Source organism: Pseudogymnoascus destructans (genome assembly GCF_001641265.1).
Source record: "Pseudogymnoascus destructans isolate 20631-21 unplaced genomic scaffold scaffold_23, whole genome shotgun sequence".
Lineage (NCBI taxonomy): Eukaryota > Fungi > Ascomycota > Leotiomycetes > Thelebolales > Thelebolaceae > Pseudogymnoascus > Pseudogymnoascus destructans.
In genome coordinates, this window is record NW_020167542.1 from 238088 (window position 1) to 250648 (window position 12561).

The following is a 12561-nucleotide window of genomic DNA, read 5'->3' on the forward strand; positions in this document are numbered from 1 at the left end:
TGGATATCGCGTCGTGAAGGTACACCTTCTAGACGACGACCTAGCTTGCGGTGGTCCACAGAATAGATCCTAGCAGCAACTCGAAGGCGTAACTTTGGGTCGCTTTGCATAGCCTGGATAGCTAGCACTAATTGGCTTTCATCGTTTTTATGGGGCATGTTTTGTTGTTGAGGAATTTAACATTTAGTTGGGGGGTTTGGTCACCGCATCATTTTGGCGCTTTCGCTTGTTTGGCGCTTTCGCTATACATGTACGTTATATTTTTATATTTTAAGCCTCATTATCCTGAAGATCCGGATATAACCCCTATCTATCCGTCAGACCTCAGACGGATCATGATCTTACCCGTGAGGGCTCAGGATCAGATCCGGATACGATCCGCCGAACACTGTTTCAGAATAATTATCTGATTTAATGAGTTGAGTTGGTTTTCAATAATTTAAATTATATCCACGACAATTTTCTATCCACCATTACCTCCCCAGCACACGTGGTATCATAGACAACAAAACAACTTCAGGCGAGATCAACCCCCCCCTTTTAAAACTTGTCCGCCGGCGCCAACCCCGCTAACAACGGGTTCCCCCTCCCCAACAACGTCCCCGTGGACGAATACGTCCCCTCCGCCTCATTAAACGCCTGATCCGCCTGCTTCCCAAACGTCGCTCCATTCGGCACCTCCGTCGTCGTTACTGGCACAGCAGTGGTGGTGACAGGCACGTACGCCGGCTCAGTCTGGAGGTAGTGAGCAGCTGTAGCCCCCCCCACACCACCGACGCCCGCACCAACAGCGCCAGCGCCGAGGACCTCATCGCGGTCGCGGAGCCCGCCTTGCGTGGTCTGGTTCTGGCGGTGGCTTACTTTACCGAGGCCGGGGAGGGAGGTGGTGCGGCCTGCTGAGCCGATGCTGAAGATTGGGCTTTCCCATTTGACGCCCTTGGTGGCGAGGTCGCGGTACTCCGTTGCCTTGGTGGAGATGCCACCGGGGAGGTGGACGTTGGGGAAGATGGAATCATGCTGTGTCACTGCCAAGTTCGTCTTCTTGTCAGCCGTCGCAGCTTCCGTCTTCTTCTTGCCCTTGCTAAACTTGTTCTGCGCGGCGGTAGCGTAGCGCCGGTAGATGTTCTGGGCCTGGCTGGGGTCGCTCTTAGCTTCCTGCGCGGCCTTGTCGGCTTCCTGCTTGATGGAGAAGGCCATCTGGTCGAGCTCGTTGAATTTGTCCTTGATGAGCTTCCCGAGGATCTTTTGCAGCGCGGGACGCATGATCTTGAGCATGATGGGCTTGACGAGGCGGAAGAGGAGCTTGTGCTCTGACTTTTTGAGCTTGATGTCGAAGTTCTGCACGTCGACATCGACGCGGTCGACCTTGAAGAAGTTCTGGCGGTCCGTCGGGTCGGCGGTCGAGACGCGCAGCTTGAAGCTGAAGCCCGTGCCGTGGAGGAGGATGTCAGCGATACCGATGTCGGAGAGGGAAGGGAAGCCGGACTTCTTCTTCACGTAGAAGCTGACGTCGCGGAGATCCATCTGCACGCCCGTCACCGAGATCATAACCGCGTTCTTGTTGCGGTTGGCGATGCCCTTGCGGCCCCAGCGGAAGTAGTTGTCGCTGGCGAACTCGACGGCGTTGGGCATGAGGTTGTCGCTCTCGATGATCAGGTTCTCGATGACGACGTCGATCATGGGGTCGGAGTACTCGATGCGCGGGATCGGGATGTAGCGGACGTTCTCGAAGATCCCGGGGATGATGACCTCGCTCAGGTCCTTGACGAGGTGGGGCTTGAAGGTCGGCTTGCCGTTCTCGTCGTTGCCTAGGTTGTTGAAGAGCTTCTGGCATGACTGGGCGAACTGCTTGTTCATCTTGTCGTTCTCGAACTGGTCCGCGAGGAACTTGATCTCGTCGAGCACGCGGTCGGTGTGGTTCTTGTAGCGGTCACGCAGGAGGAAGTTGCCCTGGTCGTGCAGCTGGTTCCACTCACGGGTGGCGGCGTCCTCGAGGACGTAGCCCTGCTGCTGGAGGCACTTGCGGACGTACCTGTCCATGCTCCTGAACCAGTTTTTGAGCTCGGGATCGCGGTCCGCGTTCCTGTAGATGGCATTGATGGACTCGAAAAGTTCATCCGTGGAAGTGTAGTTGGCGAAGCGCTCGATGAGCTCCTTGAGGTCAGCCTCGGCGTCCTTGAGGGTGTTGTTCGAGTGAACGCCCTTGGCGGTGCCGGCTGCATGCTGGCCGACGGTGCTGGCGTGACCAGCGTAGGTCTCAGCAAGAGTGAGCAGAGTGTTGATGGCAGCGTTGTAGTCAGGGTGTCCCTGGATCTCAACAATCATCTTTTTCATTCTCCAGATGGTCTGCTCGCGGCGCTCCTCGGGCATCTTGGATTGGAGGTATTGCCTCGTCTTCTCCTTTGTCTGGCGAGCCCTGTCCTTTGTCTCGTCGGGAATGTTCTCAGAGGCGCGGTTGCGCAGTGTGTCCACACCCTGCTGAGCTCCCGAAGTAGCATCAACGCCAGAGTAGTCGCCCTGCTGGCGATCGTGAGCGGCGAGTCTCGCGACATCTTCCGGATCGCGAGACCCGCCGGGGTGTGCAGCCTGTGCAGCGTTACCAGCAGCCTCTTGAACATCCTGCTTGGAAAGAGGCTTGTTCTTGTTAACCGCCGACTTAAACTGGCCCTTGAGTTCGCTAGCCGACAAGTTGGGCGTCTCATGCCAGGTGTTGTCCGCAGCAGGTTGGTCAATCTGGTCGAGCTGCTCTTGGGATGGGGCAACCTTGCCGGCAGTCTTGGTAGCTGCGTCGCCGGCCATCTCACGGAGGAGAACGGTCGCATCGCTTACTGAAAGGCATTAGTATACCGACTACCAAAGTTGGCGCGGGTTATAACTTACAGAGCTTACGGAACTGTCCGTTGGAGATGAGTAGCGTTCCCAGGGTTCGAAGACCCTCTGCAACCTCGTTGCCGTGCTGCTTCGCCGAGTCCCTATCGACTGGCGCACCGGGTGCCTTGGCATTGACATCTAGGTTCTGTGTCTGCCAGACAAAGTCCTGAAGCAGATTACCATTGTTCTTGGTGAGGATGAGGTTCTTGGCCTGCTCAACCACCTTACGGAAATCCTGGACCAAGGCCTGTCCTTCTGGAGAGAGCTTGTTGGACGGGTTCCTCATGAAATCCTTGTTCATGAAGCTGTTGAGTGCGACATCAATCTGGTCGTTCGATGGGACCTTGCCATTTTGGAAAGCTGTCATGGTCTGATTAGCGAGGGTATTCCCAAGGAGATGGAGCTCAGTAATATACGAGACTCGACTTGCCAGTGAGGATTCCGTATAATTGCAGCTTCTGATTGATGTCCTTCTCCTTCATCGTCTTATTAGTTGGGCGATTGACAACTTGAGACACCATCGCGACGGTGGTATGGTTCTCAACCAAGTGTGACTATACGAGTGTTTGTTTGTATAGGTGTGTTGTCTTAAAAAAAGATGATTATGATTATTTCAGTAATAGAGACTGGAGATTGGGGGGGATTGGGTATCAAAGAGGAAGTATGTCGGGTTGGTGAGATAGAATAATCCTCAAAAGAGAAGAGCGGGAATGGCTTCATAAAAAGGATCCCGACGGAGGAGTGGCATGTGAAGGGGGACTGCTTTCAGCTCAGTGCTTGGTGAGTTAGACAAGAAGAGACGTCATGATGCCATTTGTGGATCATGATGATATTGCTGCATTGGGAGCTTTCCAGGCCCATCGCGCATGGGATGCATGTAGATAGATGCTAGAAGTAGCTTTTGGGCCTACCATAGGTCTGGATCTACCTTCTCTAGGTCTGTTTGTTCATGGCGTTGACGTCACCACTTGTTTGATGTTGGTTTGGCTGGAGATACTGCAGTGTTGATCAACAAACCATGACGTCAAGGCCGCGTTGAAACGGATGTGAATCGAATGTGATACAAACACTGTCGCAGAGTGAGGCTGCAATTCAGCCTCGCCGCGTTCCAAATAAGCGAAGAAAGACCCTATCAGGCTGAGCGACAACAGTGCCATAACTACAGACCCCCTCGTCCTCAACTCATGTTAATCAGGCAATAGCCCTTCTCTTCGCCACCCTAGGCCATGGCTCCACCTAGGCGTTCTCGACGCGACCCGCCCAAAGTCCAGACACGCCTAACCTTTGAGCCCAAGTCCACTTCACCCTCCCGCGGAACGAGTGGTATTTCTCCCGCGAGAATCGTATACCAGCAGGATCCGCGGAAGCCGAAGAGGAAACAACCAATTTCGAGCGCGAACAAAATCGAACCTACCTCTAGCGCTCGCTCTAGACCCTACTACAGCGACGATGAGGATATCTTTGCGGATGGCAAGAAGTTTGCCGTGGTTTTACCTTCGCCCTCTCGCTCGGCTCCCGCGGGACAGCCTCGGGGAAAGTCGTTTATGGGCGCTGCGTCGTCCTCGGTGAAACAAAGAGGCAGGCCTAGGAAGAGCGCTGTGTATGAGACAGATAGCGAGTCTGAAGAGGAAATACGAGCACCGCCGGAGAAGACAAAGAAGACAAAGAAGACAAAGAAGACACCGATCTTGTTGGAAGATGGCAGCGAGTCTAAGGTGGAAGAAGTAACAGCACTGGCTGAAAAGACAACGAAGCCGGTGGCCGTGCCCAGAGACAGCAGCGAGTCTTCAGAAGAGGATTTAGCAACACCAGCCTCCAAGAGACAGAAGCGGCCAGACTTTCTGAAAGACCGTAGCGAGTCACCTCTCCGGAGCCCACAACGGGCGGCTGTGAAGAATGGAGTTGTGGAAACGCCGCGGAAACCAGGCGAGGAGAGCCCCAGTCCGAAGAAGACGAAGATCACCCCTGTCAAGAGTTTCATCGCTGGAGAATACCTTGATCGGGCACACAACCCGCGATCCGCGAAGAACCAACGAGATCCAGCCAAGAAGGATAAACGTGTATCGCGCAAGGCTAAAGGCAAGGAGATCGTGGCTATATCCTCCGATGAGGACTCAGACAGCGATATCGTGGCTATATCCTCCGATGAGGACTCAGACAGCGATATCGTTGTGGAGCAGCCCTCGGCACGAAAAAGAAAGGCGGATAGCGGTCTCAAAGAGAAGGCACTGCCCAGCCGGAAAAGGAGGAGATCCACGAGTTCAGAAGAGGATGACGAGCCTGTCCGATCGTCGCCAACCAAGAGGAGAAAGCAAGTGCCCCTTGACGAGACATCCGACGAAGAATCCGAATCCTCGCCCGCCGTTCCAGCCCAGCGCCCGGCCGCAACACCCCGTAAAGGCACCACAAAGCCCTTCTCAACCAAAAAGAGCAAAGCAGAACCAACCCGCCAAACCCGCCAAACCCGCCAAACCCGCCAAACCCGCCAAATGAACACCCCCAAGAAACAACACCGCACCGAAAAGCAAAAGAAGCTCGAACTCCTCAAGCGCCGCCGTGCCGGCGAGAAGATCACCGAACTCACCGAATCCTCCTCCGACTACGAAGAAGAGCGCGGCGCCAACGACAGCGATGCCTCCCACGCCGTCCTCTCCGTCTTCGACGATGAAGACTCCGGCGAAGACAACATCGAGCAGGTCCGGCAATCCCTGCGCCCCGGAAACCGTAACATGGATGATGACTCCTTCATCGTGTCCGACGACGACGCACTCCTCGGCGCACCCTCCGACCTCCACGAGATCCCCCTCGAGTTCACCCACCACGCACACAAACATCTCAAGGAGCACTTCAAAGACGCAATCGAGTGGATGGTCCAAAAAAAGATAAACCCGGGCTTCAATCACCGCGACCCCATCTACATCCAAGCCTTCCGCAAGCTCGAGCCCGAAGCCCGCGGGCTCGCACAGTCGAAATTCTCCTCCTCAGCCTGGACAGAGAGTTTCACCCGTGCTCTGTGGTCGCGCCCCCAGTTCCACGAGGAGGATATAAGTGCCGGCGGCGAAGGGGAGGGGCGGAAATGCGATGCCTGTGGACGGAGTAATCATCCTGCTAAATTCAGGATCCAGTTACTCGGGAAACCTTATTACCAACAGACCCTCGAGGACGTGGAAGACAGCGATGCCGAGTCCGAGTCCGAGTCCGACTCCGAGGCCGCGAGCGTAAACAGCAAAGGCCAGAAACTCCTCAGCGCAGACACGGAATTCTACCTCGGTCGCTTCTGCCGCGCCAACGCGGCGACGGCGCATGCGCTGATCCACTGGAAACACGCGCTGTATGAGTGGGTGGTGCAGACGCTTTCGGAGCAGGGGTTTCTGGATGCGGAGAAGTTGGGGGAGAGGGTCAAGTGGGGACAGAGGAAGCTGGGGGCGTTGGCGAATGAGGTTGTGGATGAGTGGGTGGAGAGGGGGGAGGTGAAGGGGCTGTATCGGGATTTTAGGAATAATCTTGAGGCAGCGAGGAATAATAAGCAGGGTCGGTGGAATGCTTGAGGATTCGGGCCTGGTTCCGGCTGCATAGCTATTTCATACGGCAAAAGGGGGGGTGGACAATTCACTCGTGTCTCACAAACATCACAATATTGCTCAAGCTATTCGAAAAAAAGCAAACTGACATTTGCATAATCTATCTCATAAACGCACCTAGACCATGCATGCTCTTGTAGAAAAACGAAAGGAAGAGTGTTGAATTCATGCTCATTTCTTCGTTCAACAAAACCAATCAATGACCCCGCCCGCAAACTCCTACACGAATCGTATCACACATCACAACAACAATAACCCTCTCTTCCTGCTTCTCTGCCCATAAAATATATCCCCGCACCCGTGTTTTCGCCATCCTTAGGAAGATGTAGAGGGGTGGGTGTGTCCTCTCTGTAAACATCAGCAAACCTCCTCAACCCCCGTAAAAAGTTTCGATAATCTGCCCATAAAGTCCCACCATCGAAGTTCGTCCATGTCGTGAAAAAGCGAGACTGTATAAACAGCCACCAAACCCTTGCCCGGTCTATTTACGAATATCCGCCGCCTCCTCCGGCAACGTCGTCTCCAACACACCCACATTAACATCCGGTTCCGCAGCAGGCACCTGGGTCTTGCCCCCCGCCACCGGCGGCGGCGGCGCCGCAGGCTCCTCCTCAACCACCTTCTCCATACCCGCGTTCTTCGCGCCACCAGCCCCAGCCCCATCCTCATACTTGGGCTGTTCATACCCCTTCCCGCTATTACTGCCCGAGACGCCCACATAGGGCACGCCGTCCTCCTCAGCCTTGCGTTCTACTTCCGCTACGATTTTGTCAGCCTCGCTGAGACGGCCGGGACCGCCGACGGGGTCGCCTTCGACGCCGATGGAGGAGAGGTGGTTGTTGGCTGTGTTGAGGAGGGCGGATTTGTTGAGGCGCACGATCATGCAGGAGAGGTTGTCGGTAGAGAAGCGGGCGAGGGCGTGGTCGACGAGTTGTTGGGAGGCGACGACGGGGTCTTGGACGTTGCGGACTAGGTCCACGGCTTCTTGGTCGGAGCAGACGTCCCAGAGCTGCGGTGTTGTTGTTAGTATGGATTTGGGCTTTTTAGGTAGGGGGAGGGGGGACTTACACCGTCACAGGCGAGAATGATGAACTCGTCGAGGTCGGGTTGGATGACTGTCTCGGTCGTATATGGGTGGCCTGTGACAAGCTCTTTCATATATGCGTCTCCGAGTGCGCGGGTAACGGCAAGAACGCCGTTGACACGGTTATTCAGGATTATACCTCCAGCAGTAACAATACGTTTCCCTTCATTTTCATCGCTCCCTTTATGATCATAAGACAGACGCAACGCTCTTCCACCGCGACAAAGAACAATCCGGGCATCACCAACATTCGCCGTATACAATACTCGCTGACGCGTAGCTTGGGACTTCAACCTGGCATGTGCGGCTTCGCCTGTGGTCAAACCATACTCAGCAGATGATGCTATATCTGCAGCTGGATCTACTGCTCCGGCAAGTTCTTTGGTCCTATCCGGGTTTTCCTGGACGCCCACTTTCTCCTCTGATATGGTGGTTGACTCTTCCACTGCTTTGACGGCGGCTAAAGTGGCAGGCGCGATGGCTGTAGATCCTGTCGCTGAGAGAGTGTTGGGTATCCTGTCTTCCCATCTGAGCACCGCCGCCACAGCTGTGCAACCGCTGTTTTTGAGAGGCAGTTTTTCGAGCTGAACATCCACATTTGTAAAGGTCTGGTCGAGTAATTCTGGTACCGGTGTATTGGGATTCTTTCGGATCATTTCCTCGAGGATGATGTGTAGTTTCTTGCCACACCAATCTGCAGCAAAGGATCCAGCGTGGCCATCGAAAATGGCAAAGTATCCATTGTCGGTTTCCATCATATCTGAAGCTGTCTTTGAAGCGATGCTGTCCAGCTCCAGATCGGAGGCAGACGCCGTCAAGAGCGCATCCGTAGATAGGTCATTATTTGCGTTGCCGGCTTTGATGTTTGGGCTGTCCAATTTATGTACGAAAGGCGCTGGTGTGTGTAAGAAGTTGTATAGAAATGCATGCGTATCTTCCATAGTCCTGCGACACTTTCTGTTCCTGTCCTCAGCGACCCCGACTAGGAATGTAGACCTTGGTCCAGGAAGAGACTCGCCCGCCGAGTTGTTGTGCGTGCCCTGCGGCACGCTGAGCACTGGGTCCGTCCGACCCAGTTTTTGAAGGGGTGTCTGCATGTTTTGTTCGCTGAGAACCCTGAAGCTCGAAGAGTTGGAGCTGGGGCTAAAGTGCAGCGAGTTCTTTGCGCTGGCAAGAAACGCGCTTGCCTTGTTTCCAACGCCGCTGCTTCGTCGCTTCTTCTCAGTAGCCCCCGCAGTATCCTTATCCGGCGATGGCCTCCCGTTTCCTGGACCACTCCCGCCGCGCCTGTCTTTGATGGGTATCTTCTCGGAGGCCGGTGGTGACGGGGTTGTCGAATCTATGGGTGATGTGCTCGCCTCGGTCGAGGTTGTTGGTGGGATGGTGGTCCCGCTATCGGGCTGCTCCTGCAAGGTATCCTTTGGAGGTGACGGTGAGTTGGAGCTACTGCCGAACATCCTGTTCAGCAATCCCCCCTGGGAGGAGAAGCTCCTCCTCTGTTTGCCTGCCAGCGTGTTGAATTCTTTACTTAATGCCTACAGGCACGTATTATTCGCAGTATCCCGAGTTTCGGAGATGGGGGCAGTCTAGAAGAGCAGTTCCGCGTGGGGCCAAGACAATTGCGTGTATGTATGTTCAATACGATACCGACTATGAGCACCCTATTATACCCCTTGAAACGAAAATGGGAATTGTAGATGCTGGAGCGCGTTCGATGATTGTAGAACCAACAGCAATTGCGGTGGCTATGGCTTTGTGGTCGTTGTAGGGCGTGGGTTGTTTTTGTTTTTGTTGGTCGTGGTCGTGGTTGTGATGTCGGCGGTCTTACGTGGCAAGGAAACGTCTCCGTACCAAGCAAACCCGTCCAAGTCAACAAAGGCAGGACGGTGAGGGAGAAAGGAGAGTAAGCAGATGGAAATAGACACAATTAGTAGATTTGACAAAAGATACACAAAGATGAGATGAGACGGATTAACGATTGCGATGAGCGGCAATGACGATTAAGCCGGCGATGGTGGGGGAAGTTAAGCAAGTTAGGGACGCATTGTAGTGGAGAGGGAGTGGGTGGTCCTTTATGGTCCCTATGGTCCACCTGGTCGCCGCTATACGAAGTATATATTATATATTTAAGAAAGACATAACTTGGGTTGACATATTATACATTTTTGAAAAGAGGCGACTTTTAATTCTGGCGAGGTGCGTAGATATGCATTGCGTGTTCGATGGGAATGTTGCTACCCCACTCTGATATTCGCAAGGTCACCACCATTCCCAGCTTTGTTGCTGCTGGTGCCCAGTGCATCTCTCGCATGATGCTTAAGAAGGGTGACTGGGTAAGTCCAAACGTAAACAAAATCTGCCCCGAAAGTCTACAATCAACTGACTGCTAATTATTCACATTATTGTACTTTAACCAGGGTTAGCACAAATACTCATGATGCTCATGAGTTACTCGAGTTACTCAAATACTCACAACTACTCATGAGTATGGTTACATAATTATACTCGCGAGTACTAGCTCATGTTTAAATCACGCGACTTTTAATTTAAAGAGCTTTATTAGTATAAGTTAACTTTATATTAAAAGCTACAGTCGAGTCGCGCTAAGTCGATTCGCGATTAGTCGATTATCGCGATAACTCGGTAACGTAAGTCGTGGCGTAACCGGGAGAATGGCGTAAACGGGATAGTGGGGGAAGACCGACCACGAAGAAAGCGAAAAGTAGAGTATTATTACTTTAGTATTCAACTATAATGCAGCCATATACTTCTTCTGGGTTCTCATCCTCCTCGACATTCTCGGTTTGGTCAGGTACAGTGATATTTGTCGCTGTACTCTTGCCTTTGGTAGTCGCTTTCTGGGTGGCCTCCTCGGCCTCAATGACTTGGGAGCGTAATTCCTCTGTAGTTATGTGGAATTGGCCCTTTAAAATTGCGCGTTTCCCTTTGCTCTGTGCTCTCTGTGTTTGTATTATCGATCGTAGGTTATCTGCCTCGCGTTGGTGTAAGAAGTTGCGTGTATTAAGTCGCTCAGTCTCATCAGCCAACCGACGGATATATCGAGTAGTGGGTGTGTTTAGGACTGTACGCGTCTCTAAGGCCGCAACCAGGACAGTGTTCGCTTTGCGCAATGTAGAACAGTCGGGTGGACTACTGTTCTGAAAGACATTGTCAAAAATATCGTACTCAGTTGGTGTTTTTGGTCGATCATCTGTCACATCTGTCTGTTGGAGCGTCACCATCCGGATCACCCGTTGAGGTTGGAAAGGTTGTAGACCAGCACCCCTCCACGCAGATGTAATATTATGAGTAGATAGCGCAATTGCTCTCGCTTTGATGTATGCAGATAACCATTCTGCTTTTTGTATGCGTGTAAGTTGCGCTTCATTCAAATGTGAGAGCGCACTTGTGAGATATTTTTTCAATGGTCCGAAGACTGCAACATCGAGTGGTTGCAACACATGGGAAGTGTGCGGTGGGAGGACAAGGATAGATATTCGATTTTGCATACAATGGGATATAAAGCCTCCACTTATATGACTGTCGTGGCCATCGCATATGAGTAACCGTTGTTGTTGTGCTCCATTAGATGTCGCTTTCGCATGCGTTGCTGGTTCAAACACGCGTTTTAACCACTCGATGCCATGTAAGTTGCTTGTCCAACCCTTTGTATTAGCAGAGAAGTGCCATTTATCGATAACCTCAGGAGGGATCCAGTTTTGTAAGACGTTCCGACCCTTGAATATAATAAGAGGGTTAATGGTCGTTCCATCCATACAGATGCATTCAACAGCAGACACCCATTCCTGCCGGCCTTGGTGTGCCTGGTGACATGTACGGAGTGTAGAATCAACGATGATCCGAGTACACTCCATAGTGCCAATCGAAAATCCAGTTTCATCCATGTTATACACGTTGTGTTCTTGTATTCCTAGACGCGCCACAAGGTCCTTGTACACATCAAACCACCCCGTTAACACATCTTTTGTAACTCCACTCATTCTTTGTGCTTCGACCCGTCTGCCTAGTTGGATTTGTAAATGCGGATGTCGTTTTATAAACCGTGGGACCCAGTCTTGTCCAAGGGGAAAGTTCGGAATCTCTTCGTGATGAGTGTGTTGGGCATGTTGACTGTTAGGGTGCGACAGTTCGAAAACGCGGCATCGGTTGACATGGATTTCATCAGCAATATCCCACAATATACGGTGACTAGGAGCATATCCACTAATTGTTAGCACCTTAATCCACTTTAAAAGTGTCTGCTCCTGCGCTGGCGATAGCAGCTGTTGTTGTTGTCGAGTTACTCTCCGTGACAGTTTCCCTTTGACGCGTTGAAGGACTGAGTCTGGCCGGAGGTGTAAAGCCTTTGCAGCACCGTACGAAGATTTGTATAATCCAGATTTAACTCCAGCAATGACTTGTGCTAATAAAATTTCTAGTTCTTCGGCTTTTTGGCTACGCTTTCGCACCATGTTGGGAGTTTACATTGGTTTGATGATCCTCTCGATGCACGATATTCCCCCACTATTCTGGACTTACGTTTAACGTAAGTCGTGGCGTAACCGGGAGAATGGCGTAAACGGGATAGTGGGGAATATTGAGCATCAAGAGTATCACCAAACCAATGTAAACCCCCAACATGGTGCGAAAGCATAGTCAAAAAGCTGAAGAACTAGAAGTTTTATTGGCACAAGTCATTGCTGGAGTTAAATCTGGATTATACAAATCTTCGTACAGTGCTGCAAAGGCTTTACACCTCCGGCCAGACACAGTCCTTCAACGCGTCAAAGGGAAACTGTCACGGAGAGTAGCTCGACAACAACAACAGCTGCTATCGCCAGCGCAGGAGCAGACACTTTTAAAGTGGATTAAGGTGCTAACAATTAGTGGATATGCTCCTAGTCACCGTATATTGCGGGATATTGCTGATGAAATCCGTGTCAACCGATGCCGCTTTTTCGAACCATCGCACCTCAACACTCAACCCGCCCAATATGCGCAACACGAACAGATTCTGAACTTTCC

General features: G+C 52.3%; 3 protein-coding genes across 3 annotated transcripts; 1 reads left to right on the top strand and 2 right to left on the bottom strand.

Moving 5' to 3' along the window:
- Nucleotides 1–237: 237 nt before the first annotated feature.
- On the bottom strand, nucleotides 238–3875 carry LIG4_2 (DNA ligase (ATP)). The gene is made up of 3 exons (XM_024471183.1): nucleotides 3302–3875; nucleotides 2881–3231; nucleotides 238–2828 (listed from the first exon to the last, which is right to left on the bottom strand). The coding sequence occupies exons 1-3, from the start codon at nucleotides 3390–3392 to the stop codon at nucleotides 541–543; spliced, it is 2730 nt and encodes a 909-aa protein (XP_024320896.1). The 5' UTR covers nucleotides 3393–3875; the 3' UTR covers nucleotides 238–540.
- Nucleotides 3876–4046: 171 nt separating this feature from the next.
- Nucleotides 4047–6563, top strand: VC83_07617 (uncharacterized protein). Its single transcript, XM_024471184.1, has one exon. It carries the CDS (start codon nucleotides 4098–4100, stop codon nucleotides 6417–6419), a length of 2322 nt encoding a protein of 773 aa, XP_024320895.1. The 5' UTR covers nucleotides 4047–4097; the 3' UTR covers nucleotides 6420–6563.
- On the bottom strand, nucleotides 6564–9701 carry PTC1 (Protein phosphatase 2C 1). The gene is made up of 2 exons (XM_024471185.1): nucleotides 7521–9701; nucleotides 6564–7461 (listed from the first exon to the last, which is right to left on the bottom strand). The coding sequence occupies exons 1-2, from the start codon at nucleotides 8991–8993 to the stop codon at nucleotides 6934–6936; spliced, it is 2001 nt and encodes a 666-aa protein (XP_024320892.1). The 5' UTR covers nucleotides 8994–9701; the 3' UTR covers nucleotides 6564–6933.
- Between the last annotated feature and the right edge of the window lie 2860 nt (nucleotides 9702–12561).

Excerpts from the sequence above, each read along its gene's own strand:
- VC83_07617 (XM_024471184.1), top strand. The coding sequence starts at position 4,098 with ATGGCTCCACCTAGGCGTTCTCGACGCGACCCGCCCAAAGTCCAGACA.
- PTC1 (XM_024471185.1), bottom strand. The coding sequence starts at position 8,993 with ATGTTCGGCAGTAGCTCCAACTCACCGTCACCTCCAAAGGATACCTTG. Across the intron at positions 7,462-7,520 it reads TCATTCTCGCCTGTGACGGT|CTCTGGGACGTCTGCTCCGA; the intron begins GTAAGTCCCCCC and ends ACAACACCGCAG.
- LIG4_2 (XM_024471183.1), bottom strand. The coding sequence starts at position 3,392 with ATGGTGTCTCAAGTTGTCAATCGCCCAACTAATAAGACGATGAAGGAG. Across the intron at positions 3,232-3,301 it reads ATTATACGGAATCCTCACTG|CTTTCCAAAATGGCAAGGTC; the intron begins GCAAGTCGAGTC and ends AGACCATGACAG. Across the intron at positions 2,829-2,880 it reads CGGACAGTTCCGTAAGCTCT|TAAGCGATGCGACCGTTCTC; the intron begins GTAAGTTATAAC and ends AATGCCTTTCAG.